This window comes from Ascidia mentula, chromosome 2, assembly GCF_947561715.1.
Source record: "Ascidia mentula chromosome 2, kaAscMent1.1, whole genome shotgun sequence".
In the NCBI taxonomy this organism is placed as follows: domain Eukaryota; kingdom Metazoa; phylum Chordata; class Ascidiacea; order Phlebobranchia; family Ascidiidae; genus Ascidia; species Ascidia mentula.
The window spans coordinates 9,060,077-9,079,725 of NC_138567.1; the positions used below are offsets into that span (position 1 = coordinate 9,060,077).

At 36.6% G+C, this 19,649-nt stretch overlaps 3 protein-coding genes across 4 annotated transcripts; all 3 read right to left on the reverse strand.

The window, feature by feature from the left end:
- Positions 1 to 434: 434 nt before the first annotated feature.
- LOC145888515 (uncharacterized) lies at positions 435 to 7,459 on the reverse strand. Of its 2 annotated transcripts, none has more exons than XM_082979277.1 (15): positions 7,320 to 7,459; positions 7,075 to 7,261; positions 6,771 to 6,927; positions 5,571 to 5,701; positions 5,150 to 5,462; positions 4,359 to 4,405; positions 3,531 to 3,596; positions 2,936 to 2,996; positions 2,754 to 2,830; positions 2,499 to 2,571; positions 2,309 to 2,388; positions 1,987 to 2,038; positions 1,673 to 1,775; positions 1,423 to 1,554; positions 435 to 1,181 (listed from the first exon to the last, which is right to left on the reverse strand). In XM_082979277.1, the coding sequence occupies exons 3-15, from the start codon at positions 6,882 to 6,884 to the stop codon at positions 982 to 984; spliced, it is 1,449 nt and encodes a 482-aa protein (XP_082835403.1). In that variant the 5' UTR covers positions 6,885 to 6,927; positions 7,075 to 7,261; positions 7,320 to 7,459; the 3' UTR covers positions 435 to 981. The 2 variants fall into 2 exon arrangements, with proteins under 2 accessions (XP_082835403.1, XP_082835402.1); XM_082979276.1 differs by having other exon boundaries at positions 2,936 to 2,999; positions 7,320 to 7,458.
- A 924-nt stretch (positions 7,460 to 8,383) lies between these two features.
- Positions 8,384 to 12,320, reverse strand: LOC145889380 (uncharacterized). The gene is made up of 11 exons (XM_082980331.1): positions 11,751 to 12,320; positions 11,536 to 11,666; positions 10,842 to 11,048; positions 10,684 to 10,763; positions 10,398 to 10,498; positions 10,221 to 10,318; positions 10,102 to 10,155; positions 9,833 to 9,905; positions 9,599 to 9,755; positions 9,282 to 9,425; positions 8,384 to 8,741 (listed from the first exon to the last, which is right to left on the reverse strand). The coding sequence occupies exons 1-11, from the start codon at positions 11,853 to 11,855 to the stop codon at positions 8,560 to 8,562; spliced, it is 1,332 nt and encodes a 443-aa protein (XP_082836457.1). The 5' UTR covers positions 11,856 to 12,320; the 3' UTR covers positions 8,384 to 8,559.
- An 836-nt stretch (positions 12,321 to 13,156) lies between these two features.
- LOC145889319 (uncharacterized) lies at positions 13,157 to 17,027 on the reverse strand. Its single transcript, XM_082980257.1, has 8 exons — positions 16,887 to 17,027; positions 16,458 to 16,603; positions 16,130 to 16,281; positions 15,944 to 16,062; positions 15,626 to 15,699; positions 15,210 to 15,397; positions 14,713 to 14,844; positions 13,157 to 14,438 (listed from the first exon to the last, which is right to left on the reverse strand). Exons 1-8 carry the CDS (start codon positions 16,923 to 16,925, stop codon positions 14,278 to 14,280), a joined length of 1,011 nt encoding a protein of 336 aa, XP_082836383.1. The 5' UTR covers positions 16,926 to 17,027; the 3' UTR covers positions 13,157 to 14,277.
- Positions 17,028 to 19,649: the final 2,622 nt, after the last annotated feature.

The following is a 19,649-nucleotide window of genomic DNA, read 5'->3' on the forward strand; positions in this document are numbered from 1 at the left end:
AATGTATTAGAGAGGAATATATGAAGTGGGCTAAACAGAAAAGTGTGACAATTTTGCTAAAATTTACCGATAATCCGTGCAATATATAAATTAGCTAATGCATTGATATATGAAAAATGTTGCGATCGTCCGCGCAATTAACGATCGCCGAAAAAAATCCTCCGCACAAATAACAAACTTTCCGATCTGGTCAGCACCATGTAAGTGCATGGCTCTTTTGAGCTGGAACAGTAGCACCATACGCGTACCAGTATTTTTTAAAGGGGGGTCAATATTTTTTGGGAATTCCCCGATTTTCCGCTGTAAACTAAGGTTAATTGTGGCCAAGCATTGCAAAATACAAAAGCCAGTGTTGGCGCGAATCGTCACATAAACGGTGGTTTCCTCTGGCTTGCGCAACGCCATGGAACACCCCATGCAAGTTTTTGCGGTAGTACTTGCACCGTAGTTTTATTACTACTAGTTTGAAAGAAATGCGTAAATGTACGTTTACAAAAAAACATGCAAAAAAAAACAAGTTTGCATGCGGGAGCCTTGCAAACGCTAACAGTTTTTTTAAACGTGCGTTATATTGGCAACGTGTTCAACAACTAAACTCATTGACTTAACACACAGGAAAACCGCTTGCCATTGCAACAACGTGACAACTATAAAAGTAATTTTGTCCTTAAACTGCCGAAAAACGAGGAAAATTCCAATACTCCCTGTTTGGAAACAATGGCCAGCGCAAGCACGATGCAGTTTTTAGGTCAACGTTGACGTTGAGGAAAGTTTCTGGTTTTCAGGGTAATTTTGACAAAAATAAAACACAATGGCGTTTGTTTAGTATCAAAACAGACAAAAATATTTCACAAAAAGGGGGGGGGAGTGGGTCCGGACCGCTCGGACCCCCTGGATACGCAAATGGCTAGCCCTAACGCGAAAGTGTCATGGAATGTAAGATGGTGTGAGACATTCCAAAATAAATACTTTTACAAATCACTAAAATGGTTTTGTTGAAGCCGAATGTTGCTGTTCTGGGGATAGCTTGGGACTAGCTTCTATAGCTTGTTGCAAGTGTTCAGCTAGAAGGGCCTGGCCAGAATCAAAAAAATGCTGTATTATCTCAGCAGCTTCAAGCTTCTTTCCTTGGGCATTATAAATTTTCTTGAATATACATGCCAGAAGACTGCCCTTTGTATCTGTGCACAATAATAACTTGTTACCCTTAATTTGGATGCAAAAGATCTGAAAATAATATTTTAACTTAAGAAGTCGAAAAAGGCATCCAGGAACACAAAAAAGCATAATTTTTTTTGATATTGTGAATATTTAAACTTGCAAGTAAACAAAATATTGTAAACAAAGCCTTATTAAGCAAAACTTGTGCAATCATAATACCCTTAAAACACATACTCTTAGAAAATATATATTGCCACACACCTTTTGCTGCGGTGCAAAAGATCTCATTGAGGTTGACGTTAAACTTGTTTGCGAACTCCAATATTTGGTTGTCACTGATTTCAATCATATTTTGGTTTTCAATTGTCAAAAAAATTTCATATATTGTTTCCACTGCAAAGAGAATTAGGGGCTATTATAAACTATGATAGAGATATTGTTGTGGAATTCCACATAGGTACAGGCAAACATGATTTTTGTTATATTTTAGCAAAGAAAACTTATCACATACTTTCATTCCCTTCTTTATATGGCTTGCTATTTTCTTCTCTATCCCAGCTTGGTGGAATACATTTAAAAGTGTCCTTGCTCGCTTCCAGTGGTTGTTGTTTCATCTAGATTGTTGAAAATGTATTGAAAGGAATGCACGAATGGAAACCAATAAAAACTCAATTCAAATAAGTGGTAAATGGTTTATTAATTGGCATAAATTACAACCAATTATGTCAAGTGATGTATAATCTTTTATTTTGGATGTGCTTTACTTCTGTTTACATCCAGAACCACTTATGGCTACAATACCAAATTAGGTTTATGGTTTCTTACCACAAAGTTGTGAGCACTTGATGATATTTTTGAATGGGTTCCAGAAGACTGTCTACAAATAGAAAAATGAGAAACAAATTGTACAATAGAAATATACTTAAACCATTACATAAAGTACAGATGAGGCATTTAAAACAAAAACTGTCAAATTTTAATTAAGAAGCGATTTTATGTCTTGATTAGGCATAATAAGAGAAAAGGTTACATGTGAAACAGTAAAATCTGAACTTTTGTATTAGTAGTGTTTTGGCCTCGGTGAATCTTCTTTTCCATATATTACACAATTTGTATATTGTACAAACTACTGTTTTCCCTTTCTTACTCAGTGTAGGATTTGGAAGTGGCAGGCGTCTGTATTGAATTTGATGAAGAAAATGAGTCATTGTCACTTAAAGGTTTGCCCTGAAGAAAAGTTAGGTACTGGTAAGTGTATTAAAATATTAATTTTTACCATTTAAACATTATGGCTGTGTTTTAAAAATAATTGGTGCTAGCAATGTAGCATGTCTTACTTTTTTGCGTGGCACTTCTGCAATAACGTTACTTTCAGATCTTACGAACTTTGGTATGCCATCACTTCCATCACTAAAAATACATTTTAAATTATGATGTGAATGTGAACAAACCTAAATCAGCTTTCGGCGAACATTAAAACAAATTCAAAACTGTTGTGTTACTTGTGATATTAAGTCTATTTTCCTAGTCCTATTTAACATATTATCAGTTAATACTGTGTAATTTAAAGTTTACTGTTTACTGTTCCTTACTGGATGCGGGGCTTGGGACTAGCAGGAATAGGCATTAAATTTGAAGAAGACGAGGTGTTATCACTTGAAGGTTTGCCCTGAGAAGTTGGTACTGGTAAGTTTTTTTTAACAGTTTTCAATAGGAACAAGTAAACCTTATGATTGTGTTAAATCCAACTAGTATACAACATAGAATGTCTTACTTTTGAATCTCTCTCTTCTTTAAAAACTTCACATTTGGATGTTTTCATTTTTCCTTGGTAACTGCTTTTATTTTTTTTTAAAAAAAAACAATAGTCAATTTATGTTTTCCTTTTTACATAACTTGCTAGCATAACTATTATCAACATATCTGTTGAAACCTATAGAGGGATTTTATTGGCAAACGGAATCCAGGTTTTAATAAAGTTGAACTTTGACCAATAAACCAAAACACCAGTAAAAAAAACAAAAGTCAAACTGCACACAGAGAATGCCAAGAACAACTAAAGAACCACAGAGCGCTGGCAGACATAAGAAGCGTACATTTCTAAAGGCATGTTTAATTACATGCGCCCGTGTAAGCGTTGCGTTTGATCACCACAATATGTGTAAAGGTTAAATGGCTTTTTGATTTTTACTCAAAAACACTCCAAAAAAACACAAAGGTTGCTTAAAGTTTAACCAACATATTTAATTCAAAATAAATGACAAATTATATTTGAATAATTAGTGATGGCGTCTCCTACACAGTGTAAAGCCACAAAAAATTGTAATAGCTTAGTCATGTATTCATTAGTTATTGGATATTTGAATTACCTTTTCGATGGATGACAGAAATCTGTTTCTGAATGATCCTTGAACAACCGATCTGTACATTTTTTTCTAAAAAGTGCAATTTGCGTTGTTTGGTAATGTTTCATCATCATAAATTGAATTGACACATTGAAAAACAATCTTTAATTACATCTGTGGCAGTTCAGGATGCTTTGCCATACAACTGCTATCAATTCAATTGGAGTGAGATTGACAGGAATAACAATCTCTTGGCTCTAATACAGTGGTTCTTAACTGGTGGGACACAACCCCCACCAGTTACTGTTACATCACAAAAAAGCATTGTGTCACAAAAACAACTTTTTGATGATTCATCTGTTTCGTCGCTGTTCTCTCACTTTTATTTAAAATAAGCAAGCTGAACTTTACACATTACGTTTGGCGAAAAGCAGTGTCAAGTCCAGTGGCAAATCTAGGGGGGTGTTTGGGTTTCAGAACACCCCCCTCAGTATTGTGCTATATTGTTTTGAGGGATGTAAAACTGTTAGTATTACGCAACGCAGGAGCGAACACTTCGGGTCAGTGTTTGTCTCCGCAATTTTTTTGTTTACCAGTCGTGCCCGATGCGTTCATGACTCAAGTCTCTCACAGATGTGTAATCAAAAACCACAAAAACACAATTGCTTTTGGTATGAAACATATTTAAAATGTGTGAGGGGGCGGTGTACAGCACAGGGCTGTTACTAACGGGGCACATGATAGAAAAAAAAGATGTATAGTATTGTTGGTTCATTTTATCATTAAAGTTTCTTTAAAATAGCATTTAGATGACTATTTAATAATGTTACATAATAAATATCATTGGCATACCCATCAAAGTCTGTTGTGCTGAGCTTTTTCTCTGCTTGTTGAGTTCTCTTAAAACAATAGAAACTTGATTTAATAAACAGAAATTCATTGAACAGTGGGCCAATATTTTTGTCACAGACATAGACTAAAAGGACATTGAATATTAACTTGTGTGTTGATATACATACATGGGCGTATCCAGGGGGGTCCGAGGGGTCCGGACCCCCCCTTTTGTGAAATATTTTGGTCTTTTTTGATAACTAAACAAACGCCACTGTATATTTTTGGTACCAGAAATTTTCTTTGACGTTGACCAAAAGCCCGCATCATTTTTCGTCAATTTACGGACGAAACGTCGTTTTTCAGTGGCCACATTGTAAGGACAAGCGGTTTACTTGCGTGAAAGGCAATTAGTTTAGTTGTTAAACTTTGAAAGCAGTAGTAATAAAACTACGGCGCAAGCACTACGGCAAAACCTCGCATCGAGTGTCCCATAGCGCTACACAATTGCGCAAGCCAGAAAGCCACCGTTTGTATGACGATTGGCGCGAACACCGGCGCTCGTATTTTTCGATTCTCGTCCACAATTAACCTTGGTTTATACCTGAAAATCGGGGAATTTCCTACAAAATTTGGACCCCCCCCTATAAAAATTCCTGGATACGCCCCTTTATACATATATTACTTTACACCAAGAAAACTATAGTACATTACAAAAACTAAACATTATTGACATATGAGTTCATATGAAACACATTTAAAGATTAAGTTCTTTGCAAAATATCAGGTTTAGTCTGAGTTATGAAACTCACTTTATTGGTTTTCCTTCTTTTCAAGTGCCAGTAACAAAAATAAGCCCCAACTGCCAACAAAATCGCAACCACCACAACAGTCACTCCAAACGCAATTGTGAAACCATTTGGTTTAGTTTGGTAGCTTTGTGCTGTGTTGTCTGTTGCAATAGTGCTTGCTGTGGTGGTGGTGCTGCTACTGCTGAGCGGAGAACTGTTGGTGGGTTGCACATAGCCTGGAATCGCATCGCAAGTTGTCTGGCTGTGGGCCTTTTTCAACACGGAAGTGCCCGGATCACATTTTATGCATTTCGATTGAAGGTTGTTATTGCCACTGAAAAAAAGGCAGTTTTTATACTGTGGGCTATACCATCTCCCCATTTGTCCCCTATGCATCTTAATTCATTCTATATTTCGGACACACCAGAGAGTTGCAGCTCACCTACAGATTTCCTCCAGTCTATAACCTGGTGGGCAACCACAGCAGTGCCAATCACCAGAGTTAAATAGAGTCCGTCCATTCTCATTTGGTTCCAGATGTGGACATGGTGGTGGTGTCGGGGTTCCGTATACCTATCAACGAAAATCCCAATAATTTCCTTGTTGTATTTGCCTCTTTAGATTTAGTTAAGGCCCTATATCAGCATTTATACCCAAAACCAAGTTTTGAAGGCTATCAGCATTAATACACATACTGAGTGATTTGCTCTCTTGCCCACAACAATTCCTGTGGTCAATGAACCATGAAAATCTACTGGTACTATTCAAAGAGAAAAAAATTGATTGCAGTTGCATTGGACAAAACACAGCTTTGAGGAGCCTCTCAGAAGGATCTTTTGTCATATAGGATCGCAAAAACAGTCCTAGGGGCCAGGGGGCAACCAAAGCAACTTTCCTGTGACATTTTTTGCCATTGCGTATTGGATGAGGTTTTTGCGACTTACATTTTTGCAGCCTATAGGCTATATTTATCTAAAATAATGTCCGACCAGGGGCCGAAATTAAGGTATACTTCTGTTATTCAATTTTGAGCTACATCCCCTTGAAGATTTTGATGCTTTTTCAACTAACTTTTTCACAGCACCCAGCAGCACCAAATGACTAGCTGACTGAGAAAATCGAAAAATGCACAAACACGCTGAAAAAAGTCTAAAATTGAATCCAATGCATCACCGGTTGCCTTGTGACGTAACTGAGTTTCTCTATGACACAGAAGGCATTCCCCGCCGGCGAAACTTTTTTAAAAGAAATACTGATATGAGGTCTAAAAAGAATGTTTATTATCGGTGTAACAATGGTTGCATGTCAAGCTCTTCATATGGAACATTTTACATAAATGTGTCGGTTTGTTGTCGTTCACTGCGACACAATTAATTTTTTAAGTTTGCCCTTCTTCCAAATGAGACTGTAGTATAGTGACTTGCGTGCGACCGTTGTCTCAGACGAACGTTTGTACAAGTGACGGACACTTTTGTTTGTTTTCACAGGCGCTGATCTAACTTGTGCGACGATGCGAACAGCTTGTCTGTCGGATATGCCCAGTTCGCCATAATTTTCACTCTTTGGTTGTACTACGGCATTTGTGCCTCTAAAAACTTAGCTATTCGTTTGTGAAACTACTAAATTTGTATGCGACACCCACCATTCCTGTTTGTGTGAAGAGAATAATTTGTTTCAGGAACAATTCCACCAACAGCTTAAAACAGGTTGTAGTACTCCCGACTGCTCTCTGTATTGTATGACCCATGCCGCGCATGTGTGAATGTTATACAGGCAGCGAATCCTTTCTTCCTCAGTTTCTGAAACAGTACCAAATATTTGCTATCACACAAGGTATATTGTCATACGAATACGACCATCCACTTCGGTTTCGGATGAAGTCTACAATACAATCAACGACCATCTGTCGTGAAAGGCTGTCACAGTTTGCTAACATATGCGCTCACCAAGGTTTATTTTTCGGGGCTTTCTTCGGGGAACCTCTCTCGGTAGGGTATATCCAAGCTGAGGCCAATTATTACACGGCTTTATCTGCACTGTTTACTGTAAGACTTTCTGGCGGAATTTTGATTTGCGTCAGCAGTAAAATTGTTCTTTTCAAAAACTTTTCACTGACCAGCAGAAACTTTTAATCTGAAATGGCATAAAGTCAAGTCATTCAACCGCAAGTAAAGTAATATAATAGGTTTACCTCCTCTAAACGCGTGTGCTCATGTAGCACATCAACTTTCGACTCAAAGTAATGCGCTGTTACAAACTGTAATGGTGTCCCGAGAATTTGTGAAACTGCCACGCGTAATCGTGAATTTTAAGTAACAGGCCACACCTCGTTTTTTTTGCTAGCTGTACAGATCTACTTCACATTCACTTCTTTCGTATGAGCACAACACTTATTTTCTCTTGAGGTATACCTTTCCCAAACGCAAGGAATGGCTGTATGCCCCCCATGTTGGTGATTACCCGCGCTTTCCCCCGGCGGTGTTTTTCGATGTCGCAATGAGCGGTTGGGGAAGTACCCGGGGGTTTTCAGGTGTTTTTCGGACAAAAAACTTCGAGCTAAAATATATTTTTATGCGTGTAAAATAAGCAACGGCAATTCAAAATATTGCTTTGTTGCATAGCCAACAAAACAACAATATTTGTATATTTTCATTATTCTGGCGTTTTGTGGGGTATTATCAGTGTGTAATAACCTTTCATACATCGGTCGCGCGAAGTATTTGTTGTCAACAGCAGATGTTTATAAATTAAAAACTGCTGAATGGAAAGTGTTGGATGTAAGAAATTGAATGGTGCGTAAGTAAACCCGACGTGATGTTTGCGTTCATTTTAAACGCCCATTCCTCTTGACGCCACTGGCATTTTCTCTTGTAAGTGTGTGGGTTTGCGTGCGTTGCCCTTCTTGTGTTACATCAACCATGTTAAAACTAAGAGCTCCATTATGCGTCTCGCGTGCCTAGGATTTCTGAGGAAATCACGCGAGTTGTTTCTTATCGACAGTAGAATTTATCAAACCGATACTCAATACTCATTCTCTCGTTCCCAAAATAAAAACAAGTCTTTGGGTGCACAATTAAAATAACTGGCAGGTAATAAAGCGCATTGTGACGTCACAGACACCATTCTTCATGCGTGAGTCACGTATCGCTTCTGTTCTTAAGTTACATTGATTGTGTTGTGGTGAAATTGGGAACTTCTTATTATAGGATTCAATGGTTGCTTAAAAACATATAATCACATCAAAACGTACATAACTACAAAGAACCATGTCGACTATGTTTACGACTCTAAGCACAATCCGTGAATTACCAATTGCAAACAAAATTGATAAATTTCTACACAAAACCGAATATTGAAGATAAAAAGTACATTTAAAGATGACATACAAATGGCAAGAAGTCGTAACAAACACAACGCTAAGATCTTGGAGACTACAGTTTTGTTTCCAGCACCGTCTGTCGCGTCTCGCGCGGCAAATTTTCTTCCAACTTTTGGGCAAGCAACACTTGTCGTGTCGACTTGAAGTATTGAACGATATCGTGTGACTGCAAGGAGCTGCCATTTGCATTGTAGATTAACAAAAATGTTTCAAGCAGACATTCGCTCGTCGAACCTGAAGAAAATGATGGAAACATAGTGAGGTTTGGTGCAACACAATAGTAAGGTTTCAAACAGGACCAGTCCAAATCGGGCCCCGCAGAAACACAAACAAAATGGTCAAATCCCCCAACTTTATTGTCGGATGACCTTTTCTTAGGTAAAGAATAGGCCCCGCAAAAAGTTATAAATTTGCTCATTTGGCCTATTTGTATATTTGTTAAAGTAAGTTTTTAAAACTGGTTGCCGGATAACTGAATTAGCTGCACTCCAGGGTCATTTAACTCCAATGGTTGGACAATATTTTGGTTAAAAAGTTGCAGGCCGCGGATCTGCACAATGGCATAGGCTAACATTTACTTGTTTTGGGCGAACAAGCGAAACAGTCTATAATTTTACTTGTTTTTGGGCAAACTGTCATATTGGGCCTTAAACGGCACTTTTTAACTTGAAAAAATTCCCATTTTTGGCAGACTGTAATCGAATATAATATATCCGTATGGGATTATAATCAGACCAGGAAAAGTTCTAGGAACGGTATGAGCAAAAGACTTACTGTTACGTTTTTGGATTTCTTTCAAAACTTGCTCTCCCAAGTTGAAGGAACGACCGAACTTCATCACATCACTGTCACTCAATATTATATCCGGGCACAAGTTTGTAATGTTGGAAAAAAAATCTTTGATAGCTGACATTTGACCTACACAAAAGAATTGACGTCAAACTTGGTATTAAGTTTCTGTATGCTGTTGTAATTTTTGTAGAAACATCACATAGCTAGGTATAATCTTTCAAACTTCCGATATTATTATAAAAATGAAATTTTCGTACATTTAAAATGAAACTGTGAGTCAGCGGACAAAAACAACTTACTTTCCTTCCGGTATTGGTTGGTTGTGGAGCGAGAGTTACTCCTGCTCCTTGCGTCTGAATCTTCTACATCAAATTCTCCAACTGGTGACACAGGTGTGCTCATGTGTTCTTGCTCTCCCGGCTCCAGCACCTTTGCCGAGCATACGCCTTTTGTATCCTGAATGTAGGTTACCATGTTATGTTGTTGCAGGTTAGAGATTAGAGATTTAATTCCAATGTTGACGTCACGCTTACCTCGCAATAAACCTGTGAGTTGCCGTTTGTCTGACTTGTTTCGCCATTTTCTCTGGCTTTCTTAATGTCGACTCTGTGTTTGAGTAAAATTCGCATCGCGTGGAGCAAAAGTATAAAAGTTTGTACCAAATTCAAATGTTTAATGTTGAACTAATAAAATGATACAGTTCTTTGCAGGTCGTAATAGTTTGTCCATACTTTTGAAAACAAAATTTAGCATATGAGATGCAAGATTCGAGCATGCGTACAAACGTTAGAAATTGACTCACCTCAAATCGTCAGAATAATTTCGCGTGTGTTTGAAAGGTTTCAATGGGGCTGCCCTGCGTGTTAAAATAAATCCCAACTTAGAAATGTTTTTATGCAGCAGTTAGCAGTAATTTCTTACGTTGTTTGTTCTTCTACGGGTGGAAGGTGCTGCTCAAACAACGTGTTGCTTTCATTTGTTTCTTGAAGTGAAGACGTTACGTCGAAATGTTGTTTTTCCTGCGTAAAAGAATGTGTAAACGTTGTGACGTCACTTCAACACAATTCTAATACAAGTTGTGTTGTATGTTGTAAGTACCGTCGTGTTCTTTCTTCGTTTTCGGCGGTAGCAAACAATTGTCGGTATTAAAACGCAGCAGCTGACCAACAAGGTGAATGAAATGACGAGCAAGTAAAAATCTGGTCAAGAAAGGCGCATTAGCAAATGTCGCAAACATTCCAAACACTATTTGGTGCGATTCAATGTTGGTGATGGATAACGAATAAGTTTTTTATGAACGTTACGTCAACATTCTAAATGCCTTTCCCTTTTGTTCAGTAATAAAGCATGGCTTCAGCATAAAGATATTTCAGTCACTACTAACTTGTATGGTTTTCGGTAGTGACTACCTCCGTTCCAGTTGTCACTTTTGTGTGCGACTTTAACATAAAAGATCGCTTATTGCTGAAAGGAAAGGACGTTAAAATACTCTGTACAAACCCGTCATAACTGGACAAATACGCAATATAGCAGAACAATGACCTTGTGGAATGTGAGATTACTGTTGTTGGCATTTCTGTTTTGTTTATGACTGTTGTTGTTGCTGGTGGAGATGTTGTGGTTATTGTAACAGCAATTGTTGTGGTGGGACGGTTGTCTACATCGCAAATCCTTTTATTATGGGAGTTGTCGGTAACGTAGAGTCCTTTTGCGCATCGTTCACATATGGTGGTATTGAACTTTCCAGGTCTGTATTAAGGTTACAAAAAAACTGTAAAACCAGTGCTGAATATATGCTGGAACGATCCGGAACGCCGTTCCTTAAAAAAAAATTCTTGCCAGTTCGCCGTTCCGGTATGAATTCAACGACATGTGTATCCCAAATACATGACAGAAACTAAAATTTTGTTCACTATGTTAGGATATGTCGCAGAGTATACGAAGCCACAATGGTTTGTTTTTTCTGTCAATTTAATCGTTGCGGTAAGAATGATTTTTACTAACAACCCTGATTAAAACGACACCTTCATACATAGGCCGAAGCACCATCACCATACAGACGTGACATTTTTCAAAAAGGTAAGTTTAACAACCTAAGGGGGCGTGGGAGTTCTATTAAACAAAACAGTATCCATTATTGCAGTTCTTTTGCTAGTATTTTTGCAAAACGAAAAACAAACTCACATACGTAATTTTGAAATTGTTGCACTTTCCCATAACTACAGTGTTTACTTACATGCAACTGAGCACCAGTCTAAATCCTGGCTGACATCCACAGCAATGATGTGTTTCTCCATTCTCACCCATCTCGATTAGTTTTCTGTATAAACCCTCTTTGAGATGTGGACAGGGGTCAATTGAGCGACTCTTTTCAACAAACGTATGTCAGAAAAAATGGTTGTTGTATGCTTTCAACATTAAAGTGCTCTAACAGTTTATATTTATACTCACTCTGGGCTTGCGGCCGTATGCAGTGACGGACACAAGAATGATCCACGACGTGCAAATTTTTAAGAACAGAGTGCCACAGTTAGTATGAATATATTTTACTTCCATACCAGAATTTTTAAACTAGAAGAATGTCGATTTAAGTTAGTCAATGCATTGTGTGTGTTCTATATTGCCTTACATTCCATCGCGGCAGTGGATACATAAAGCTGTCTTTATTAAGCATTATTTACCAATGACGTAAGCATTATTTACCAATGACGTAGGCATTATTTACCAATGTTTCACCTCCTTTCAAAATATTGCGAAATTCCTAACATTTTTTAAGGTTATTGTTGCTTTCTGCGATAACCAGTTTTACCTGCAGTGCAGAAGTATTCTATCGAAACAAAATAAATTATCTGACAAAGTTGGTAAAATCGGCTGACGCTGGCGAAAGCTTACAATAAATAAAGGTGGTGCAATCTCCTCGCTCACGCGACCAAGCACCGAACCACTACAAGTCTCCTTGGCACAAACTAAAGGTTTCGGATATGAGTAACAAGAACCTCTTTTATTCCTCGACTGCCATCTTTCGGCATAAATATAATAACGCCTGTGCTTAACGTTTGGGAGACGAGTGTTGAGATATGGAACATTCGGGAAAGGTTTGGGGGGAATAACCGGGTACATTTACTGTCGCGCAAACAATACTGTTTGTTAACAAGGCTGATGACGTAGCAAATAATTTCGACAGTTGTACACCACAGTTGGGTCAATGATATAATTATAAATACAAATACTTCAAACTTGCAAATACACTCACCAAAGTTAATTAATCCCGATTTCCGAAATTCAAAAGATATAATTTGAAAAAAATAAATTGCTCAAAAATAGCAAACAATTTTCCATGCCACGTCTCCAACCTCCATAACGGTGTAATTTTAAAATTTTCGATGAAACAAAATTAAGAACTCTCAATCACAAGTATGTGAAAGAATGTTTTAAGTTAATTACATTAGGCTCAATCTTAATGTAATTACAAGTTTGTAAGTGTGCTCTATGCATCAAATTTTTGAAGGAGTTATAATAGGCTTATAATATCATACACAACATTTATATTATTGCCTTTCTTAAACTCTTACATTTTGCTTTGACGAAATGGAAAAAGTCCAATAGCCATTAACTGCAATGCACTGATATGTAAAAAATATAAAAAAAATATCACCAAACCTGTCACTATTATATAAAGTGTCATCTAATGCAGAATCTAATATTGCAAGGGAATTTAATGTTTATGTGACTAAGCATCGCCTTTGAAGGGTAACGATTTAAAAAAAAAATGGTTAAACATGGGATCTCCTTTTTCCGTCTGTCTAAGATTAAAAAGTTTTTCTGAGCCACAGGAATTTTGTCATGTGTAAATTTATTAGCAAAGGTTTATCGAACACTGAAAGTGTGTCAAAATGCCTGAATTAGCACTCAACATAATGTTTACTAATGAACTATTATAATATTACACATTATAATTTTCTATTAACTTCACAAAATGAAATTATATTATAAGGTGTGGTTATTTTACTGAACTTATCTAGAAAAAGAATCTATTGGAATTAAAACTCATAGGCACATTTAACACTATGATTATGATACAGAACACGATAATTTTTAAAACATACATTACATGTTAGTAATATACAAGAAAACAGCTCGTTTTTTTTTACAAGAAAACAAATAAAATCATTTGAAGACTGTTCAAAATGACACCCAAAGTTCATTCTTTGTGTGAGAATTTTTTGCAAGGGCAGTATGTCACAGTCATATTAAGTGTTAATAATTGTCTGGTGCCTCTAAAAAATAGTACTGCAGGTAATGAATATAGTACATTAATCCCTTGACATTCTCAGTTGTAGAGAATGTTGATGTAGAACACAGGTCAACTATGACCAAGTTTTCAAAAACCTACAACTTCAACTTTAAATATTATCATAACACACTAAAACACTTGTATTTTGTCCGGTCCCCCATTAAGTTCTACAATAAAGAAATATGTGTAATATGAGGGCATTGTGTATTGGTAAAGCATTGGTGTAAAATTATCAGCATTTTCCCTAATGAAGTTGCTACAGGAAGTTATAATGCTATTTCAGGAAGCAGTTTAGTGTTTTAGTTAGGCACAACCACAATTAAGAGCATGCAGGATTTGTTTGGCACACATTGCACTGATAACAGAAACAGTGGGAATTTCATATCAATCTGAATAGCAGAATACTTGATCCCAAAGGTAACAGTAAAAAAGGTAACTACTGTAAATGGCAAATTAATACTTGATTATCCTGGCCCCAACATTGTTGACCCAGGTCCATAAGTTTATAAATGTGCTTCAAAACTGCAAATGTCTGTCACAAAGATTGATCGGTTTGGCACCAATGACAATAAATCAATGGATATTCAGTTTGGCACCAGTGACAATAAAGGCAATGGATATTCATCCGTTTAGTTTGCAAAACAAATGAAGAAAAGAGTTCAATAAAATAGAAGGAAAAATACTTTACATGTCACTGCTGGTTGTAAGTAAGTCCTTTTCAAGAGTTTCAGCAAAGCAATTCATTTGTAGCTCTTTCATTTTGTCAATAAACTGTTTGACAGTAAAATCTTTTTTACGGTTCTGACAGTGAGTCACAATGCTCACAAAATACTGAACCACATCGCCTACACATAAAACAATTTTTCAATACAAGTTACGATAGATAAATTCGATACAAGTTACAATAGATAAATTCGATAGAAGTTACAACAGATAAATTCGAAACAAGTTACAATAGATAAATTCGAAACAAGTTACAATAGATAAATTCGATACACGTTACAACAGATAAATGCAATTTCTGTGAGCTGCAGACAGATGGCCATAGCTCACAAATCATATTATTGGCTCCACTTTTCTTGGATAAATGCAATACAAGATACAATAGATTTTGCTTACCCTCATGTTGTTTTGAGATTTGATCACTGTCAATTTCACCGATTCCAAGCATCCTTGCCAGTTTTCTTCCTTCCGCATGGGTGAGGAGGATGTGTTTGTGCTTGTAAGGAAACACAGTGATGGCTTTCTTCACTAAAATTGTTACAAGTTAAATGACAGTGGAAGCTTTATGAAGGCAGAAAGAACATAATAACTCTGGGTCTAAGAGCAAGACAATCATGTGGCTGTAATCACATTTATGTTAAAGTAATGTATTCCACAAAGAAAAAACAATTTCAACCATACCATAGAGAGTTTGTTAGGTGTTTATTCAAAAAAATAGGTATCAATGCAAATAGACATTATCATATGTTAGAAAATTTTGCTGTAGTTTTGTTTATTTTTTGTTCTCTCCGACATAAGATCACAAATACACTTATGCAAGAATCCAAAAAAATGTTTATCCCAAAACATTATGACAGATGGTAAAGTCTATAAGGGATTAGTTTAAAACTTACACAAGTCAATGTTTTCTTTGGTGGTACATTTGATCACAGTTGCTCGCTGCACGGCAGTGTATGCTGGAAGAGCATCGCCATGTGCCGTATCCATTGTTGTTTGTATACTGGATGCACTTTTGTTCTTGTTAATAGCCTCCACCTCTTCTTTGCGTTGTATTTCCAACAGTTCGACAGCTTCATTTGCTCTGCACCAATACAAGAAACAAATAATGGCCCACAATGCACAAAAGAGCTTGCTTTTAAACATGATAAGCCTGGCATTGTTTCAACACATATTTTGTCTTTTCGGCATTGTCTAACGTGTATATCATTAACAGAAATGGCAGAGATTTCCAGTTTTTTTGGTATAGACTCAAATATGCACACAACCAGGAGTAAGTAGGCTCATAATGTTGATACATCTCCTTTTTTACCCATTGGTGTTGCCGCTTCTAATGTTTTCTTCCTTGTACATCCCATCCTGGTTTTGTGCATGGTTCACTGTCCTCTAAAAGAATAAATTTTGTTACTTTAGGACAATCAGAACCATAGCAGTATTACATTCAAAAAATAGTTTTATTGAAAATATTTTAGGACATTTGTACCTATTCAGGGTAAAAATTTTTTGCACATATTACACTGACGTAATTGTCTAACATCCATTATGGAGAGTTTGCATAATATTTGCAAACAAGTTTTTGAAAATGACTTTGCTGTAGTTCCAGACTTTGCAATGGAAAAAAATTATTTACCTTTGAGCATTTTGAGCAGAAGATTTTCTTCCAGCTAACATCAGGCGACTTACTACAACCAATTACAACCAAGACGGCAATTACACCAGAAACAACACCAACACCAAATGATATTATGTCTGTTGTCATGCAACAAAAACAAACAGTTTATATTTTGAACAGCTGAATGGCTCAAGGGCAACATACCTGACACTTCAATAATATTACCACTTGCTGGTGATTTTGTTGTTGGTGGTTCAAAATCTGTGACCAAACATGTTGTTTTGTCATGTAGCTTATCAGGAATATAAGTTCCATCCTCACACTTTTCACATTGTGTAGTATTGTATTGCTTGAGCCTGCAAGATAAAACTGTGATTGGTATGACCACATGCTAACCTAACGACACACAACTAAAGAAAGAAATAATTTTTAACAGAACATGTTAAAAAATTAGTTCCACTGTACAGTGCACAAAACAGGTCAAAGTGACTTTGCAGTTATTGTTTGCAGAAACTTGATTTAAGTGTATTACTTGCAGATTTTTACAAGTCGATGATTTGGTGGACATCCACAACAGCGTCTCAAAGTATCATCCTCAGACATTTTAATGAGTTTTCTGCCATATTCATCTCCCTTCAAATGTGGACATGGATCAGAGAGGTCTTTCACATTAACTTGCTGAAATGAATAAAGTAAATACAATTGATACAAATGTGGTGAATAACAAGACTTAAAATGAGTGGCAGGGGATCAATAAGATTTTCATTGGAATGCAGAAAAAATTCTTTTTCCAACAAAAATTTTACTGACGCAGTGGTAGGCCATTGTGATTTGCATTTTGTGCATACTGACATAAAATAGCACCACCAAACAGGACAGGGTGATTTGTATTGTTTAACAACTAAATTTTACAACATTTTGGCAAAGCGGATAAAACCAATTCAATACAAAAGAAACTTACCCCCAGAAGACTAAGACTCAGCATCAATGGGAAGAGCATTGCAGTATATACAGTAACAATTAACTCAAACAGCAATAATAATCAAAAATAGAGAGATATGTTTGACATAAGTGGTTAATTTTCCTAAAGAACATGAAATCAAAGAAGTTATCAGAAAAGTTGCCTAGCGATCACCTGGGGAATCACCGCTTGTGTAAAACCCTGGGAAAACAAGAAACATAGAATTGCATGTTGAAAATAACTTGTCCAGAACACTTAAATTTATTTGTCACCAAAAAGACAGAATAACCTTTGCAAGTCTTGTTCGAACAGGAGTCAGATATTTTTTTACAGCGTTTACTACAGAATCCACGAAAAGTGTTATGTTGCTTGTAACGTCCGTTGAACGCGCCCCGGTTCTTGGTGCGGAACGTCACACGAGGCGGAATTCCCGCAGTCAAAACGCGTATCCTTAATGGGCCTCAAACTCGCTCACTCAGTTGATGTTATTCTTGTTGTCGAGTGTGCAGTACGCAATCGTACGCAAGAAAGAATGAATTTGAAATGAAGACGATATACAGACGTCGGGAGTAGACGAAATACACGTAGGACACGTGGACCCTTAGAACACGGTTTCTACACAGAGGGCAATGTGTCAAACAAATACACTTCACACGTAGTTAAACAGTATAAGGCTTACCAACTATTTGGGAACCGGGAATCTCCGGACCAGGGCTGCCAGATGGTCAAAACACTTGACGGCCAATTTTTTTTTCTCTTACGGCCAAAATTCGGCCAAATCACGTTAAAAGTTTGATAATTTCTACAGAAACGACTATATAGCCGGAAATAAATTCGTAAATTGTATGTTTAAAACACTGTTATCAATATGCTTATCAGTGGTTTCAAAACCGGTTATGTTGCTAAAGCATTACGATTGCAGCATAATTCTTTGCCAACTCAGTCAAGATTAGTTTATGACGTAACAATTTTTCTGAGACATATTTATGACAACACAATCGTCCACAAATCTATTGACAACCTGAAACCAGCAATGCCTTGTGGATTTATATAGTACCAAGTGAAATTCGGCCAAATATCTGCCTTACGGCCAAACGATTTTTTTGCGGCCAGGCCGATTTTCAAACGGCCAAATTTCTGGAATTTGGCCGTGAAGACGGCCAAATGGCAACCCTGCTCCGGACCACATAGACGGTCCAAGCAGTTACTGTCGCACACCTAAACGAAACAAGCAACATAAACTACAATGCGCCACTATGACGTAACACACACAATGCTTACCGATAACTTTGGGCGCCAGAAGACTGTGAGTACAAAGGCAGCGTCAACACCGTGTGTAAACTTAATCACATAAACAAGGGCAGCTATACTGTTCAGCGAACTGACTTCTAAGTCATCGCATTTAAATGCCAAAGTTACAATTTACACATTTGGGTTATTTGTTTTGGTACTTCAGTCGTTTCACACATATGTACAAATAGACTCGCCAGAAAATGCTCGCTCGCAACACAAAAAACCTTTTGCAGAATAAAAATTACGTAGCACCGTCCTGCACAGTTGTCGGACACAAAAAGCATAGAATACTAAAACATGGAATGGAAACTCTTTTCGTCACGCATGAGTAACACTTTACGCAAAATGAAAAATGCATTGGGTTAAATGCGATTTTGGCGTTTTTCGGCGGCGAAAAACTTCAAGTTAATGTAACCATAAGAATTTATTTAAATGTAATTAAAGTAGTTTCATCCTTAATCTTTTAAAATATATGGATGATTTTAATTATGACGCGCTCCAATACACTTTTTAACCGTGTGTTACAAGTCACCTTACTGACCAAAAAAATATTAATACGTCATCGCGTCAACCTCAAAGATGACGTAAGAAATGTAATTACGTCATTCAAGTGATGACGTAATGTTTTAGATTTGCATATATGCCTAAAAAGCAATCATGGGATTCAGAAACCTAATATTTGAACAAAACAGTCTGACCCAGAGGTCACATTTTTGCAGTCATTATTGGGTATGTATCAAAATGTTTCATAAATCCTCTTTTTGTAAAGACATATGTTGGACAGATAGTTCAGTACTACATGAAGTAGTTTTTGGCCCAAAATGTCAGATTGTAGCTTTTGTAAACCAGATAAGATAGGGCCAAATTTAGCTACTTAATTTTAAAGATTGTATTTACTTGGTTAACCATACTTAAATCTGGCCATTTTTCATCTTTTATGCAAATAATATTAAATAATAAATAAATAGTGGTAACTATCTAAAACATATTGACATAATCAAATAAATTCTTGTGTCATTTTTTATATTCCATTGGTTTTGAGCAATTCATGCCACATATGAGCCGATGCTCTGTGAATATTAATGAACTTGCTTTTTTTGTACTAGTAATCTACCTTATACATTTTTCCCACACATCACTAAGTTTTCTATTTGATTTCATTGTAAATATTTGGTTGTATATTGTCATTTTTGTCCGAAAGTTCGCCTTTAAGTGTTGATTAGTCCAATATCCCTGAGAAGAAAACAAATTTGATTAAAATTATTTTTGTCAAAATTGCACACATAACAGAAGTATATTTTTTTACTCTTATCATAACACTTTGAATGGATGAATGCTCCTGACACAGTTGAAAATATGTAATGTTTTGTTGAACTAAACATAATTGCCTTTTGTTTCAGCAAAATTGGACCTTAATATATTAATAACCTTTTTCACTAGTCATTTTTTTTCTTCGCAGATTAGTTTTAA